The sequence below is a fragment of the Antennarius striatus genome, chromosome 17, assembly GCF_040054535.1.
Source record: "Antennarius striatus isolate MH-2024 chromosome 17, ASM4005453v1, whole genome shotgun sequence".
NCBI classification, from domain to species: domain Eukaryota; kingdom Metazoa; phylum Chordata; class Actinopteri; order Lophiiformes; family Antennariidae; genus Antennarius; species Antennarius striatus.
In genome coordinates, this window is record NC_090792.1 from 15,616,933 (window position 1) to 15,633,355 (window position 16,423).

General features: G+C 40.7%; 1 protein-coding gene across 7 annotated transcripts in view; it reads left to right on the plus strand.

Annotated features, from left to right (window-relative positions):
• The window catches only part of stxbp5b (syntaxin binding protein 5b (tomosyn)), a 29,211-nt gene that overhangs the window by 1,163 nt on the left and 11,625 nt on the right, over positions 1 to 16,423 (plus strand). For all 7 annotated transcript variants that reach the window (XM_068338472.1, XM_068338475.1, XM_068338477.1 and 4 more), the window contains exons 2-15: positions 1,967 to 2,064; positions 7,253 to 7,334; positions 8,492 to 8,592; positions 9,497 to 9,631; positions 10,867 to 10,930; positions 12,378 to 12,461; positions 12,950 to 13,073; positions 13,476 to 13,554; positions 13,922 to 14,076; positions 14,174 to 14,246; positions 15,339 to 15,486; positions 15,590 to 15,657; positions 15,768 to 15,808; positions 16,042 to 16,262. In XM_068338472.1, the coding sequence (XP_068194573.1) occupies positions 1,967 to 2,064; positions 7,253 to 7,334; positions 8,492 to 8,592; positions 9,497 to 9,631; positions 10,867 to 10,930; positions 12,378 to 12,461; positions 12,950 to 13,073; positions 13,476 to 13,554; positions 13,922 to 14,076; positions 14,174 to 14,246; positions 15,339 to 15,486; positions 15,590 to 15,657; positions 15,768 to 15,808; positions 16,042 to 16,262 (1,473 nt within the window). The remainder of the gene's footprint in view (positions 1 to 1,966; positions 2,065 to 7,252; positions 7,335 to 8,491; positions 8,593 to 9,496; positions 9,632 to 10,866; positions 10,931 to 12,377; positions 12,462 to 12,949; positions 13,074 to 13,475; positions 13,555 to 13,921; positions 14,077 to 14,173; positions 14,247 to 15,338; positions 15,487 to 15,589; positions 15,658 to 15,767; positions 15,809 to 16,041; positions 16,263 to 16,423) is intronic.

Consider the following 16,423-nt stretch of genomic DNA (forward strand, 5'->3'; position numbering starts at 1 on the left):
TACCAAGATCTACGCAGGAATCGCAGGGACATTAGGAAGGTTTTGAAAAACATTTCACAATCCTAACTAAAGTGGAAAGTCAACATCTTTTCGTTTAGATCGGTAGTAAAATTTCCATAGTTCTGTTCTTACTTCGCTTTGTATATTTTCCCTTGAAGTTTCATGGAAATTTATTCAGTACTTTTTGTGAAATCCTGCTGAAAAGAGGAACAAATGGACAGTTGTGAAAATCACCTTTGTGGAGGCAAATAAGTTGTTGATTTAAGATTTTTTTAATGTTAAGTAACAAATGACATGTCATGATTATGGGTTTAGTTCACTTTCTGCAATACTAAAAAAAATCTACAAACTTAAATCAGGGAAGGGGACTGAAGCCCCACTCACGTTACCAGGCTACAGTGATTAGAAGCCATTTTTTTCCTTAATGTGACACAAATCAGATTTTTTTTCAGGGTTGTGTCAACACAAAAATACAGTTTTTGTAAATCTCATTTGCGTCACTGTCATGTGGTCCTAGATACATATCTGATTCTTGGTCACGTGAAACGAACGAGGACGGTCAGAGCATAAATCATGTGCCTCTTTGCATACAGATGTGCTGAACGTTGTCGTCACCAGCCAGCACTGAAAGCATGGCCAAAAGAAACGACCAGAGAGGAGAGGTTTATGAAAGTAATCAAAGTCTTATTAAATTGGTTTGATTTGTGAGTTTAAGACTTGTCAACATGAAGACGGTTTGGTGCCACTGAAGGATCCTGCATTTTTAGGATTTTACTGTGGATGCTTCCTTATGCTTACATTAAAGAAGTTTCTTTCAGGTATATTAATAAGCAATCATTAGTCAGTAAAGGAACCTCACTGTAATTTACTGACATTGTGTGAGCAAGGTGTAGCTGTGTTAAGATGGAGCTGACACATTAACTCTTTCCTTAATGGTAGAAAAGGATATGTCTGTATGCCTGGTGGACAGTGAGCTGCTGAATCAGTGACACAGCAGATGGAAAGTCAGGTGATGTTTATTAGGGTACAAAATATTTGTGGAGCTTGACAGTAAAACAGCGTTTTAGTGGTTCTTTTAAAACATGTCCTTTTCTTCTTCAGTAACTTAGGTGGTAACTTAGGTTTTTGCTTTGAAGCTCCAGAAATACTTTGCAGATGATTGACTTTTCATTTCGATTAACTTATTAAACTATTAATTAATTGATTAATTCAAATGTATAGAGTTAGCACCCTGCTTTTTTGAGGTCCCACATACAGCAGATGGGAGGAACATCTAAAACAACTGACCCTTTTACTGAGCAAACAAACAAGTGAGTGAGCACCATTTTAAATCAGACCTGAAAAAAATGTCCTCTTATCCATTAAATTTGCACAAATGGCTCATTTGGCTCACTCACAGTTTGATAATTCATCCTGTTTAGTCCGTAGATGTTTTAAAACGTGTCGAACATTGCTGAGAGTCATTCCACCAGTTTCTGCCTCATCTGGGACCATAAAAGGTCAGCCCCCCAGGGTCCAGGGGCCAAGGCTTTACCTGTTACATAATGCTGCTAAACTGCATTCACCTCCCGGATGACTGGGCAAGGCTTCCAACCTAAAACAATTGAGTTTTAGATGCTTAATGATGGTAACAATTTGGTGGCTGGGGGGGACCGGCAATGCAGTGCACTCCAAGGCTGGAAATGTGAGCCTTAGGACAGACAAAATGAATTTATGACCGATGTTTCACAGGATTGAGCCTATCCACATGTCACATGGATGTCAGAAAAATATTCCAGCCCCTGTTTACACACTAATGTCTATGCTTTGTCTAATTTATTTTGATAATAGGACTAATTTTCTGCTTTGATGGATTGCATTTCTGGCAGATTAGGACACTGGTTTTGCTCCAGCAATGCCAGCATGACTAGAGTAGATGATTGATTTGCCGACTGGAGGCTGTTATAAATTCTGCTCTTTCCCGCAGACTGTGCGTCATGGCTTCCCATATCAACCATCCTCAATGGCTTTTGACCCCGTGCAGAAAATCTTGGCCATCGGGACTCAGGCTGGAGCTCTGAGACTGTATCCTTTTTTTTTTTTTTTTTTTTTACATCCGACAGTGGAGGAAACTACATCAGGAAAGTAAATCAATGATGATTACAGGGATGCACCTCTTCATTTAAAGCACAATTTAACACAAGCTCATGCATTAATTCTCTCTATAAATGCCATATGACCATATTGCCATTCAGCGTTGCCCAAACTGGTGAATTCACACAGGAAGTGAGCTGACATTGCGTCCTGTCAGCCAAAAAGCTCAGCGGTTGACGCCAGCAAGGATGTGTTCGTGTGCAACCTCGTTCTCCTGGAGCACCAGGCTCATTATCTCTGCAGTAGCATGAACAGCTCCTCTGCCATATGCTGAAGAGCCAACCTCATTTACTCTGCTGCCCAGCCTGCACCAGGATACCACAACACACACAAGCTGCTACAGTGCTGTGTGGCCCTTCAGGCAGTTACAAGTTTTGTGTATATATAAGGATAAAAAATTTATTTTGATTAAATAAATTTTATGGCTAAATAAGCTACTTCCATCAGGGCCTCTTCTGTTCTACCCTGATTTAGGCTCGAGAAACAGAACTTCTATTCAGGAACCCCTGAATAGGAGTTCCTTTTGCTAAGTATCATTCTATTTATCATTTTGTGTCTCGCTTTTACAATAAAATGACTCCAACTGCCTTCAGACTACTGTAATGCTAACTTATTCTGCTATTGGTAACAGCTGGTTTGAAGCTGGTCAGGGGAGTGTTTCAAACTCAGATACATCTAAACAACCTGAGTTCCATTCAGGCACTGCAGTTAGACGTTACGGCTCGTTTGCTGTTGAGTATTAAGACGAATTGTAGCTCGCCAGCAGAAATCTTCACACCTCTGATACAAACTGCGTTTGATATCTACTCAGATGAATAAGTTCCTGTCAAGGAGAGGTCTCCCTGTTTCTGTTAATAACATGGGTCCATGTTTACTGAAGGGATGGGACGAAAACAGGGGAGAGAATCAACTGGCAGATGCTGACATCCATGTGGAGTTGATGTGAATGTCTGATCAGACCGAGCTTATTCTGTTTACAGCGTGTCCTCGGGATTGGTCCTATTAGCGTGTAAACAGAGTTTCCGCTTAATTCAGAAATCCTGCATTAGGAAGCCTTCTGATTTATTTAGATTTTAATTAGACAGTGCTCCATCCTCATCTTTATCCACTCTTCAGATTAAGAGACGGTTGTGTTTACAGGGCGACTTCCAGAGAACACACACTGCCTCCATGTCACCCTAATGCGCAAGGTGGAGCCGATGGGATTACTGTCATTCAGGCAATAGGTCCATTTATCAAAAGACAGGCGGTATCGATCCAGCTCATTGCCGCTGGAGTTTGGAAACGCTTCCACAGCTCAGTAGACATAAGCTCAATGAGGTGTCTACAAGCAATAAATGTCTGCTTGTAAAAGATCTGTCTCTGGTACAGTGTTTTAATCGGTGTGTTACTGTACACAGTCCCCGCTCTCTGTGATGCTAACGCCCAAACCGAAAGGGTGGTCAGTGGTGGCTTTAAATGGTTTTAACTTTAAATGAGCAAAAGGAAAGTATGTTTTGGATTATATGTAAATATTTTTACATAAGGGGGTGGTTGTGGGGCGATTTTCATAGGATAACTGATAGCGACGAGAAATAAACATACTCCCAGCGCTGAAGGGTCAAATCGTATATTTTCGAGCTTCTGCTGCAGAAACTCTTTCAGGATGATTCGCCAGCCTGTAGCTTCCTGTTCCTCAGGCGATGACATAACATCGTCTCTTCGTTTGATGTCAGGATGATCATTTGACTTCCTGTCACAATGATTACCGGGTGACTTTACAAAGATGTTGAAATGCTCTGGTGAGCCACGTTGAATTACTGAAAGTGGAAATGTTGATGTTGAACAAGTGTGACCCAATCGTGTGATGTGTTTAAACTCCTCATGAACTTCGTTATGTGCCAGTCAAAGGGATCAACAAGAACTTGTGATCAGGCCACACCTCATTGTTTACTTGCTACCTAGAAGTGTCGAGAGATCGAGATCAAATTGATTTTATCCGTCTGTTCTTTTCTACATGCTTCGCCTTGTGCTTCTGCATCAGACGGTGCACTATTTTGGTAGAACGGATATAGTGAACATTTCCGCTTTAAAGATGGGTGTAAAAGGCATCTTTATTAATCAGTTTAGCATCTCAAGGTGAGACTTAGTTTACTAATATGAGTTACATGAAGCCACTCTATATTTGTTTTCAAATATTTCTGTTTCTTTGTCTTTAGAAAGTCTCATTTTCCTTCAGTTTTTCAGTTTCAACTATCAGATTATGGTTTTCAAATGAAGAATTGAAATACTGCAAATTTATTCAGAAGATGATGACAGGAATAATAATTTAAGCTCACTCGATTTGGTGTGACTATTATGCTTAGACAGTTTTGGTAGCAAATGCTCTACTAACAATACAGTACTCAGTGCTGGGTATAATAAGGTATTCATAATCCTAACAGGTTGATTGAATATGGATTTCCTGTGGTTTAGACCAGAGTAGAAGCAAGTAGAGACCGATGGCTATCGGTGTTTTGAGGTTCATCTCATCGGTTTCCTGTTAGCTTGGAGAAAGAGCTCGGCTCAGCAGAGCTCTTAACTCACGTTGCATCAGAATGACATCAGAGTCCTTTACATTCATCTGCACTAATGAGTTAACTAACACACAAAACTAGTAGAATAATGATGAATAATTCTGCATATGTCTTGCATAAACCAGATCCAGATCCCCGGCAAGAATCCTAACTTAATTCATGGTCATTTAGTTATACTGTAACTCTAAACTGCAGCTAAACACAGATCACACTCTTCAAATGTGTTATTTAATCCAGCAGCTCTGGGTAATAATATATCTAAATCTACAGTACACCATATTATACACACACACATAGCCTAAAAATTCTAAAAGTAAGTTGCTCCAGATCTGCGGCAGTATTTAATTCTTTCTTTCTCAGCTGACCAAGTTCCTTGGAAGTCTGTCCTGTAGACTTTGTGTAATCCTTTCAACAAACAAACCAAACAATCAAGTCGAATGAGTCACAATAGAACGATTACCCCTGCCACGGCTGAACAGTCCTACGTGTCTGTTTAAGGCCGGACCTGAACTAGGGTGACGTACACCAAATATTTTGTCACTTTTGGACATTTTATCTTCTTATCCTCTTCTTCTGCTTTCAAGGGTCACGGGGGTTGCTGGAGCCTATCCCAAAGACACCAGATAACTGCTAAATAGCGTCTGCTTTGTGCTTCTCGGTGAGATTAAATTATTCCATAGCAGCAGGTGGAGGTGAGAGACGAGTCTTACGCGTGTCCTCTTGACTATCTTCGTTTTTCCATGCTTCCTTGTCTCCTCTCGCACACCGATCCGCTTCCAGCTCTCCGAATGACAAATGAACGGGCTCAATCAGCTGAAAAGTCGCTGATGAGTGCCACATAGTACCAACTACGAAACTCCTCGGACCTTTCCCCAAACCTCCATAACGTTTTGTGAATTTCTTGAGTAATTTTCAGTAATTACGGGTAAATATTGACCAGTAACCTATTTGGCAATAAGATAGAAAAAAGAGGGATACTGCCATTTATTCTGCTCTTTTCCAAAATTAAATTTCACACCTCTGTCTCATTCTTCTACCAGCTTTTGTGGGAGTCTGGCATGTTTTCTTGTAATCTTGTTAACAAACAAACACAGGTGAAAACATGGGCCAGGAGGAGGTAATTACAGGCGGCACCTCGCGTTACCATTTATCATGCTGTTGAAGTGATCTTACTCATGAATATAATTAAAGTGTTGCATATTTTTTTCCTTTATACTCCTTATTAATCACTACCAGAGGCTGTGAAGCAGACTTAATGACTCATCGTCCTCCAGTGCGGAGACATGATATCCATTTATATTTCTGATGAATTTCTGGACAGAACTGGTTGTGCTAAGAGCTGAAACCGCACAGAAAGGTCACGGGAGAATGTGAGTTCAGTTGGCAACAGCCTCCTACTGGCGCCGGCTTCCAGTTTGTTTGTCTTCATCGGTCTGCAGAAGTGATGCCCACTGTTGGGCCTGTCCTGAAACGGTGTAACCGCCTCGCCTTAGTTTGTTTAAGGCATCGAGGGATTGTTTGAGCACCGCTCAGTTCATCCTGTTCAGACAAACGATGCTGTGTCAGCTCAAAGGGGATTCGGTTGGTGAAACATGGCCGTCTGTGGAGCTTGTCTGTGGCATTAAGAAAATGAGAGGCATTGCTTTATCTGCCCACCCAGAGATTCTCTCCATGATTAGATCTCACACTGCTTCCTCATCCTTCTTGTGTGGGTGTACATGATTGGTGCACACGGTTTCTGTCTGTAAAAGTGATTAAAGGCGTCTCTTTTCTGGACTGTCTGAACTCATTACATCCCACTCCAAAGCGGTGATGTATTGTAAATGTCAGTGTTCGTCCGTTAGTTCGTCCGTCTGTTCGTTTGTTAGTCCACCAAATATCTTCGCAACCGTTGCAGATAGAAAGATGAAACAGAAGCACATTACTCGGGCAGCAAAGGGGATGAAAATGAAATGATGACCTTGACGTTGAGAAAATTAGGTCAAGGTCAAGTTTCAACTTTTGTGCACTCAAGAACCAGATATGATAGAAAACCAAGGGAGAAGACCAGTGAGTAAGACCATAGATCAAAGCTAGCGCTTTAACAGTGACACCAGTTGACACTGACCTATGAAAGTAGGTCAGGGTAAAATTTTGAAACCAGGGGTGTCGTGGGATGTTGCAGTCTGTGACTGGCTATTTTTTCCTAGTTTGGAGCTTATTTTTTCTATGTGTTCTGGCATCATTATGTGGCCACAGAGGCTTTTATTCTTCGCTCACAGTTCAGTATAAGAGTTGACATCTGCAGCTTCCCTCGGTCTCAGCAGGCAAAGATTCCCTGACCTGAATAATCCAATTGGAAAAAGACGAGAGTTAAATTAATTGAATGTGACACATGTGAAATAACTCAGACTGGTTTGATTTCATGATGCTGCATGAGGTGTTAAGGAATCCAAACTGTCGGCTTCCATTTATGAACACAGAGCAGCATCAGATAATTGTGTTTGATGAGTTCTCCTAAATATTATTGAATGATTTTTTTTTTTTCTCGAAGTAATTTTTTCTTTGACTGAGACGACTTGTAGCTTCGGCCATGCTGGTGTGGAGTGCTACTGTCAGCATGAGAGCGGCGCCGCTGTCATCCAGCTCCAGTTCCTGATCAACGAGGTTAGTTGTATCACCTGTTCTTTGTTTCCTTGTTTGCTCCCCCTTTCACTCTGTCAATGTCTCTCCATGTTGTTTCCATTGTGCACCAAAGGCCTCATGTCTAATGAAGTGCTTTGGGTATGGTGTGTTATGAACCACGAGTAGTTCAAAATAAAACATTAATCAATATCAGCAGCATCTGACCCTCAATGAAAGCTCTAACAGCAACTTCTCAGCTGCAGTTTCAAGGTTTGAAGTTTAAAGGAAAGTTAGCAGCAAACTGGAAATTCCATTTTGAGTTACTGATTTGAATTTTGCCTGTTCATTACTTTGAGTCTGATCCAGATTTGTTGACATCCTAAGCGTTCCATTACTGTAACCTTAATTTTAATTTTCAACAGCTTCAACAATTTTAATGAGTCAGTTTGATCATTATCCTAGTGTTGACTTTTTTTCTCGCAAAGTTTTGTTCTTTATCGTATTCACAGTTTGTTGCAACAAGGAAATAAAATTAGTTTGAGAAAACATTGCAGACTGCACGACGAAAGAACCTGTGAAATACTAGACGCGGTGCAACAAGACCGGCTGCCCTGTTTTATTTTCTGGGGGGTCGACAAAAAAAAGTGATGGAATGGAGAGATTCTATTGGAACTGTCCACAAACAGACACGATCACAATCGCATGCGCGCGCGCACACACACACACACACACACACATACAAACCCAGACAAACGATCAACTCATCTGACAACAATCCCTTTCACTGTCCTTTGTCTTCTGTCTACAATTTTTTCAGGGTTGTACATGTGGTCCAGCCTTACAGTCCATACATTTTTTTACATCTATTTTTTTATCTGCTTGTACCTTCTTGCTGTTAGAGAACAGTGCTATCTACTGCGCCATTGTACTGACTCCTGCAGATACAGTCTGTTAATTTGTGCACTTGATGTAGTCCAATGTCAATATGTACCATTGTGGTTCTGGGGAAATGTCTTTCACCTCACGTTGTAAATGTAGACGGTTAAAATGACGAGCTCTGTTGACTTTGACTGCGTGTTGACTCAGTTCTGTTCACTAACTGATAAAGAAGAAAGGTTCATTCTGTGACCCTCATTCCTCCATATTACTCCCTTCATTGTGTCTTACTGTATCACGACCCTTGCTGTTTCTCCCCACAGGGGGCGCTGGTGAGTGCCTTAGCTGATGACAGCATCCACTTGTGGAACCTGAGACAAAAAATCCCAGCCATCTTGCATTCTCTGAAGTTTAACAGGGAGAGGTGCGTATCGTCACGCCCCCATCTGTATCATCAGCAGCGTTGTCTCTACGAGGTCTCAGAGTAATGCATCGCTGACTCGCTCCTCAGATAATTCAGCTTCCCCTTGTGGGAAGCTCCTCATTTTGGTTTTTGGTGTGTTTGTAATATTATAAGAAAATGTTTTATATTGCTGTTCAGTGATTAAACAGCATCTTCGTAGCTGCTTGAAGTCTGACGCATTATTGCACAAGTGATTTTCTCCAGATTTGTTCTTTAAATGAATTATGCTAAATGTAATGTCATCAGTTAGAATACACCAGTATTATAGGTCATGAATTCACTCTACACATGGGGCTACAGGGAAGTAAAACAACACAAAGGGTTAGCAAACATCTACCTGAGTGGGTTTTTTTTTAAATAAATTGGAACTTTAAACAGCTAAATGGACAGTCATTATTAGACCAACATAGATCAGAGGTCTGGAAATATAACTTCAGTTGTGATGAAGATGAGATTTACGACCTTCCAAATGCTGATTGTTTCTCTGTAAGTCTGTAACCGAAAAAATTGGCTGAGGCCGAGGCTTATTTTTGCCTATCTTGTATAATCCATTAAATAACCCAGATTATTAGTAATACAGAGGAGAAGAAGAAGAAAACAGCCGACTTAATCAGTTGAGAAAAGACAGCAGGGTTTACTCCAGCATTTACACACACACACACACACACATACACACACAGTAATCTATATATAGTCTGGCTTCATTAGTGAGACACAGAGCAAAACCTCTGTAATTAAATCTTAGTCACTGGCTACTCCTTCCAGTTGGAGCAACGTGATTAGGGACAAGAGTGACTCTTTGATGGGATTGACTGATGAGCTAATGGAACGCTTGTTGTGATGTTTTCCTGATCTCCTCTTTCAGGATCACGTATTGCCACCTGCCCTTCCAGAGCAAATGGCTTTACATCGGCACAGAAAGAGGAAACATCCACATCGTCAACGTGGAATCCTTCACTCTCTCAGGCTATGTCATCATGTGGAACAAAGCCATCGAACTGTGAGTTTCTTTCCTTCATTTGTTTTATCGTCTTTGGGCTCTCGTGTGAGCTCAGACTTGCGCTGGAAATGCAAAACGGTGTGTCTGCAGCGCTGCTCAGTGTGAGGGTGGTGCGTGGTGTTGGTTTTACCAGACTGTGTTGTTGAGGCTTCTGGAGGTGTTCTCTGCCTGATGTTACGGAACATCTGTCAAAGGAAGTGCCCACTGACAATCCCAGTGTCACCCTCCCCCCTTGTGAGGATCACAAGGAATTTTACATCACATCCTGTGCATAGGTGAACAGTAAGCTACATTTCCTTTAGGGTACACAAGCAAAACCTGTTTCTTTTAACCAGTTATTAGCCCCGTCAAATAAAAGCATTGCAAGTTATATAAATCCTGCAATGCTTTTGAAGGACCCATGCATACATTCATTCAGCAGTTATGTTTTAAGACTGTTTCCACCATTCCCAAGGGGACAGGACTCTGGCTGTAATATCTTTTGTGAAGTCGTTCAACCTAAGATAGAAGACTTTTCATCACAATGTTGGTTTTTGCCTCTGCAAACCTGGAAGAGGAAGCAGTAAAACTTACTGAGATTAGAAAATACACTAAAAATAAATGACAGGTTACATAAAAAAGATGTCATAAGACATCCATGTTCCTTCCTTAAACACAACTTACAGGAGCAATTTACCCATAAATGAAAGTTAGGGAATCTACTGCATACCTGACTGCAAGCAAATGTACATTTGAGCTATTTTATAAAGTTGTTCTACGTCACATGTTCATAACTAGTGTATATCTGGTGAATTGTGTGGCGATTAGTGGACAGAGTCCATCCCTGCCTTTTATTCACTGCTGCATTTCCAACTCCACCGACTCATCAGCAGCAATGAGATCATTAGCCGATGGAACCAGACCATGTTCGGAGGCAGCAACACTTTCTTTAAACCTCCACTTCCTCTGTGGCCCTTGCTCTGTTGCCACGACGACGGCTGTCTCCTCACTATAATCTCGCGTAGACCCTCGTGTGACCCTGCTCTGCCTTCCCCGCTCTATCACATATCAAATCTCTCTGCTACTCTGACGCAAATGTTAGTCTTGTTATTTTTCCTCCCTCTTCGTAACCCTTCCCTAAATAATCACTGTTACTAGAAGTAGACATCTAGCAGATCCGTTTTCTCATCAACCACTTTAATTAACTTTCTGCACGTGTTCTCTTGTGTCTTCGTCTGTCCCTGAACATCACACAGATCCACCAAGACGCACCCAGGGCCGGTGGTGCACATCAGCGATAACCCCATGGACGAAGGAAAGGTAACTGGAAGTTGACTGCTGCAGTGACCAGGAAGCTGAAAGATGTTGGGTCGTTTGTGATCTTCTGCTTCACCCTTTCTCTCCTTATTTGGAGAGCTGCTAGAGCGCAGATGCCACAATGTCAATACAGCTCACGCAGCTACAATGGAGAATGATAATGCAACATTTTCAGCTAATTAAAATATCAATGGCGAGTGTCAGGTTTTGGTGTTAAATCAAAGAGAAAAGGTTTCGCTTCAGTCTAATTGCTGGTAGACATGTTACACAGAGGCAATTACGGCCGAAGAGATGGAGGTATTGATTGGGGCATAAATAGATCAGAAAGTATTGCACCAGTTTGAAGTCTTATTTAATGATTAAGACCAGGCTTTCATGGAATCCTACAGCTAATTCTGCCTACAGAAGGTTTTTGAAATGTATTTTTACAACTTGGACATCTGCTGGAATGCCAGAAAAATATAAAATAATGATCATTTAAGAGTGGTTTCACGTTCTTGTTTTGTCAGTTGGTTAAGTGATATTTAACACCTCCTTTAAGGGGAATATTAGTGGCCCTTTTTACAGAGTGCACGCAGTAGAAACACAACAAACACCTTTTTCTCTGCCGTCTTTGTTTTTTTAATAAAACAAAAGCCATCATTACAGTGTTCCAGTGTATAATTTTTATGTAGCACGCTGTTGTTCAGCAAGTGAAAGACATACAACATGATAATGTTTTGTGAGCCCTTGACATGAGTAAAATGAGGCACAATAAAGGGATAGTCGTTCCTCGAACAGGCTGTATAAGAAGGGGCTTTTATTGTTATGTAATTCCTCAAGAATTACATGGAAAATAATATGGAACGGGAATTGGATTCTGTAAAGTGTAGTCCTCTGTGGACGCCCGGTAATTTTACAAATATCGGGCCCTTAACCCGCCCGTCTTCAAGATTTTATAGAAACTGCTTTTCTATTCTGTGCTTCATTGAGGAAAATATCAAAAGAAAATGTTTTCATCATTTTAAAGAAAGTCAAGGAAAAATCTTTGAATCCAATTCATAGAAATCTTTTCATTATTCCCCCCCCCCCCCCCATAATTGTGCTTTTAAAATAACCGACTAATTGACTTCCACTGGATCCCACTAGAATCCTTTCCCCAACCATTTAGACTAAATTAATTCCTTCAAGGAAATCCCTCTGGGACCAAAATGCTGAGTGTAATCTACATATTTCTATATTTCTAATTCTCATACAATCTCTTGGTATTCATAGCGTGTCATTACATTAGCTGGCACAATTTGTGTACTGTCAATGTAGTTACTTTCTCTATAATTCATACCAAATTACATCTTTCTTTGAACAAAAAGAAGTGAGTAGAATAAAGTTTGTAGAGCTGCGTTCTATTATGTGTATACATTTTGTTTGGCTGTGATCAACTGAGCTGTGTTTTACTTCTGGTATTTTACAGCTTTTGATTGGATTCGAGTGTGGAGTAGTGGTGTTGTGGGATTTGAAGTGCAAAAAAGCTGACTACCGCTACAATTATGATGAGGTATGGTCTTATTTCCTTTTCCCTCACTTCTTGGGAGGCCACTAGTTAGTTTGCTTCACCGTTGTCCTGATGGCGTGTTTTATTATGGTATGGCAGTTTCTCAAATTCCAACTCTTATAAGTGAACAGTGGCTGTTGATTATTGTCAAACCTGGAGCAGATGTTTTGGGACACTTAGATTTTGTCTAACTTTTGCAGATTTTTTTATTTACAAAATTATTTTTTTCAACATTTAAATGTTTCAACATTTTGCCAACTTTAATTGATCTGAGTTCCTTTTATATTTTATGTGTAAAATCATCAAAATGAGAGACTTTGACATTACAAATAAATGGTCTTTTATTAGTTTTAAATGACACTAGTCTAAGCCTGGCATTGTGTGTTATTGGCTTGACTAAGAACTTTTTCAAACCTTGCTATTCACTGTTGCACGGCTGTAGATGTGTGTATTTATCACACTCTATTGATCTGCTGCTGTGTGTGTTTCAGGCCATCCACTCAGTAGCCTGGCACCATGAGGGTAAACAGTTTGTCTGCAGCCATTCTGATGGCACTTTGACCACATGGAATGTCAGAGCTCCTGCCAAGCCAGGACAGATCATCACACCACATGGTAGGACCTGTTGTATACACACACACACACACACACACACTAACACACACACACACACACACACACACACACACACACACACACACACACTAACACACACACTAACACACACACACATGTGTGTATTATTTAAATACTGTACACACACTGACACGTATGCAATTTCCTCCGGGATTAATAAAGTATCTCTATCTATCTATCTATCTATCTATCTATCTATCTATCTATCTATCTATCTATCTATCTATCTATCTATCTATCTATCTATCTATCTATCTATCTATCTATCTATCTATCTATCTATCTATCTATCTATCTATCTATCTATCTATCTATCTATCTATCTATCTATCTATCTATTGTTGTATCTCAAATGTACTTTTGACATTTGACCTCTATTAGGAAAGCAGCCTAAGGATGGAAAAAAGCCAGAACCATGCAAGCCTATCCTGAAGGTGGAATACAAAACAACAAGGGCTGGGTAAGCGTTGATGGTGGCGGGTCCCCACCCATCCTGTGTGTTAACTGACTAGTTTAAAACGCATGTCCTGTACTGAGAGTCCTTTCCTGTTTTTCCGTCGAAACAACATAGAACAGGCTCATTTCAAACCTGATCCAGTTATTATTCTTAAATTAACATTGTTTCTCTGGTGATCAAGGTCAAAGATGAATATAATTATCATTGAAATTAAAAAGTTGGCTCCTCCTGTCATTCATACTCGTGAAATGGGGACAAAGAATCTCCAGAGAAAGCACAAAATTCAAATTTAATAGGAATTAAAAGCTCTAAAAAACAAAATAAAATGTACCAAAGAATCACTGAAGATGTTTTTTTGTTGCAAACACAGAGACCCCTTCATGATCCTGTCTGGAGGTCTGTCTTACGACACAGTGGGGAGGAGAGCCTGTCTGACTGTCATGCATGGGAAGAGTACAGCCGTCCTGGAGATGGACTACCCCATTGTAGATTTCCTAACGCTGTGTGAAACACCTTATCCAAATGGTGAGCAGCCAGACTCCAGTCAGGGTGGGGAGGCTTTTGTCCACTGGTCTCAGAGTATGTATGAGCTTGTTAATTTTCTCCATGATTATTTTCTCAGACTTTCAGGAGCCTTATGCCGTGGTGGTCCTCCTTGAGAAGGATTTAGTTGTAATCGACCTCGGACAGATCGGGTAAGTATTCTGATTTGTAGACGTAGAATATTGTTGGTATATGTCAGAATAATGGAAATGTAGGTAGATCGGACTGGCCTTCCTGGTGTAGGTGACGAGTGCTAGCATCATGTGGCTAGTTAGCTGGAACCCTCAGATAGCCGATCAGCTCAGCACTGCATTTTTTTGATTGAAAGAATGACAGTCCACTTTATTAATCCCCAACGGGGAAATTACTTTTTACACTCTACACATATACATTTTTTTATATTAGATACAAAGTTGTGTACAGGCCCCTGAAGCACAACCACAACACACAAGGGGCCTGTAAGCATCTAATTCGTAAAGACAAACAGTACAAGGGGAGGCAGAGTGATGGGCAGCGACTTCGGGGTGCGCCCCAATTGAGCAGCTTGTAAGGGGGACTGCGCCTTGCTCAGGGGCGCCTCGGCAGTGGCTGGGAGGAGAGCTGACGCCTCCCACTGTCAGCTTGCACTCCGGGTGGTTTAATGCTACGATGTAAGATTCAAATTTTCATTCGCTCGGTTAAAGTTACTGCCGTCCAAGTTAATGCACTTTCTACATCTGTTTCAAATTAAGAGAATCCATCTCAATAGTCTCAGCCATTAAAAGACATTAATGAAATCACAGAAGTCCTGAACTCTTTCACTTTTTTCACACAAATTGTGCCGACACACCCTCTATTACTACATTATGCAGTCGGCATAATACAGTTAAGACAGGGGAACTAAACTAACCTGCTTTTCTCAATTTGTAGTGAAAGGTCATTTTAATGAACACATGCATTTAAAGACAATAGTTCTACCTTTCCACACACATTTAATTAGCTCATAACAACTTGTCATCAACAGAGTTTAGTGGCACAATGAAGACAGAAGAGATGATATTAGACAGCATCACCTGCACAATCATTAGGAATATTTTTTTTGTTAGTATTATTACGAGGAAGTCTTGCCAGTTAGTCCACTTGCAGCCCACACAGACTGAAAGGACTCTCCACAATCATTTTACTTTCATCCTCTGGCGTTGATTGACGTGCAGAAGCTATAAGACTAGTTTGCACATCTAACCTGCGTTTTCTTGTCTCGGCAGATATCCAATATTTGAGAATCCGTATCCGCTGACTATTCATGAGTCACCGGTGACCTGCTGCGAATACTTTGCTGACTGTCCTGCTGAACTCATTCCTGCACTTTATTCTGTTGGCAGCAGGCAAAAGAGACAAGGTTACAGCAAGAAGGTCAAGGACTACTCTGTGTTTTACTCACTGGAGAAAGATATGTGGTATTAAACTGGTGACTCAATATCTTCTAAATCATTGATTGTTTTTTTTCTTTTTGCAGGAATGGCCCATTAGTGGAGGAAACTGGGGTCAAGGCACCCAGAGTTACCCAGAGATTATAATTACAGGGTGAGTGACTGATAACATGTTTGTTTACTGATTTTCATTCAATCATACATGTCACAAAGAACCAATTAGCTGATATTCTATTGTTTTCTCTCCCGTCTGGACATTAACAGACATGCTGATGGGTCAATTAAATTCTGGGATGCCTCTGCATGTAAGTGATTATTTTTATTTGTTTTCATTTCCTTTTTTTGAGCCAGTCATATTTGTTATGTAGGTAATGTCAGTGGTAGTTTATAGAATAAGTCTGCTGAGGAAAGACACACTCAAGATCACCACAGCAAAATCAAGTTCCTGCTTAGAGATATAGATACAGTATTACCAGTTTTGTGTTTTCTTTAAAGTCAATGATGCTATCTGCTGCTGATAGTTTAATTTCTTTTCAAGTAATGCTTCAAGTGCTGTACAAGCTGAAGACTGCCAAGGTGTTCGAAAGAGCTCGTGGTAAGGAGGAGAAGCCGAGTGCAGATATCGTGGAGGAGGACCCGTTTGCCATTCAGACTTTGTCCTGGTGCCCTGAGAGCAGGATGCTCTGCGTGGCCGGGGTTTCGGCTCATGTCATCGTTTATCGCTTCAGCAAGCAAGAAATCACCACTGAAGACGTGCAGGTCAGTGATGGATCACTGACATCACAGATTTGTAGGATTCTAGTTTCAAACAATCAGTAACAGCAGACAGACCTTAGGAGAGTTCAGGGAGATAGAGAATAATGAAAAAAATGGCTAAAAGAGATAAATGTGCAGATATTATCAGAGTTGGTCAAAATACA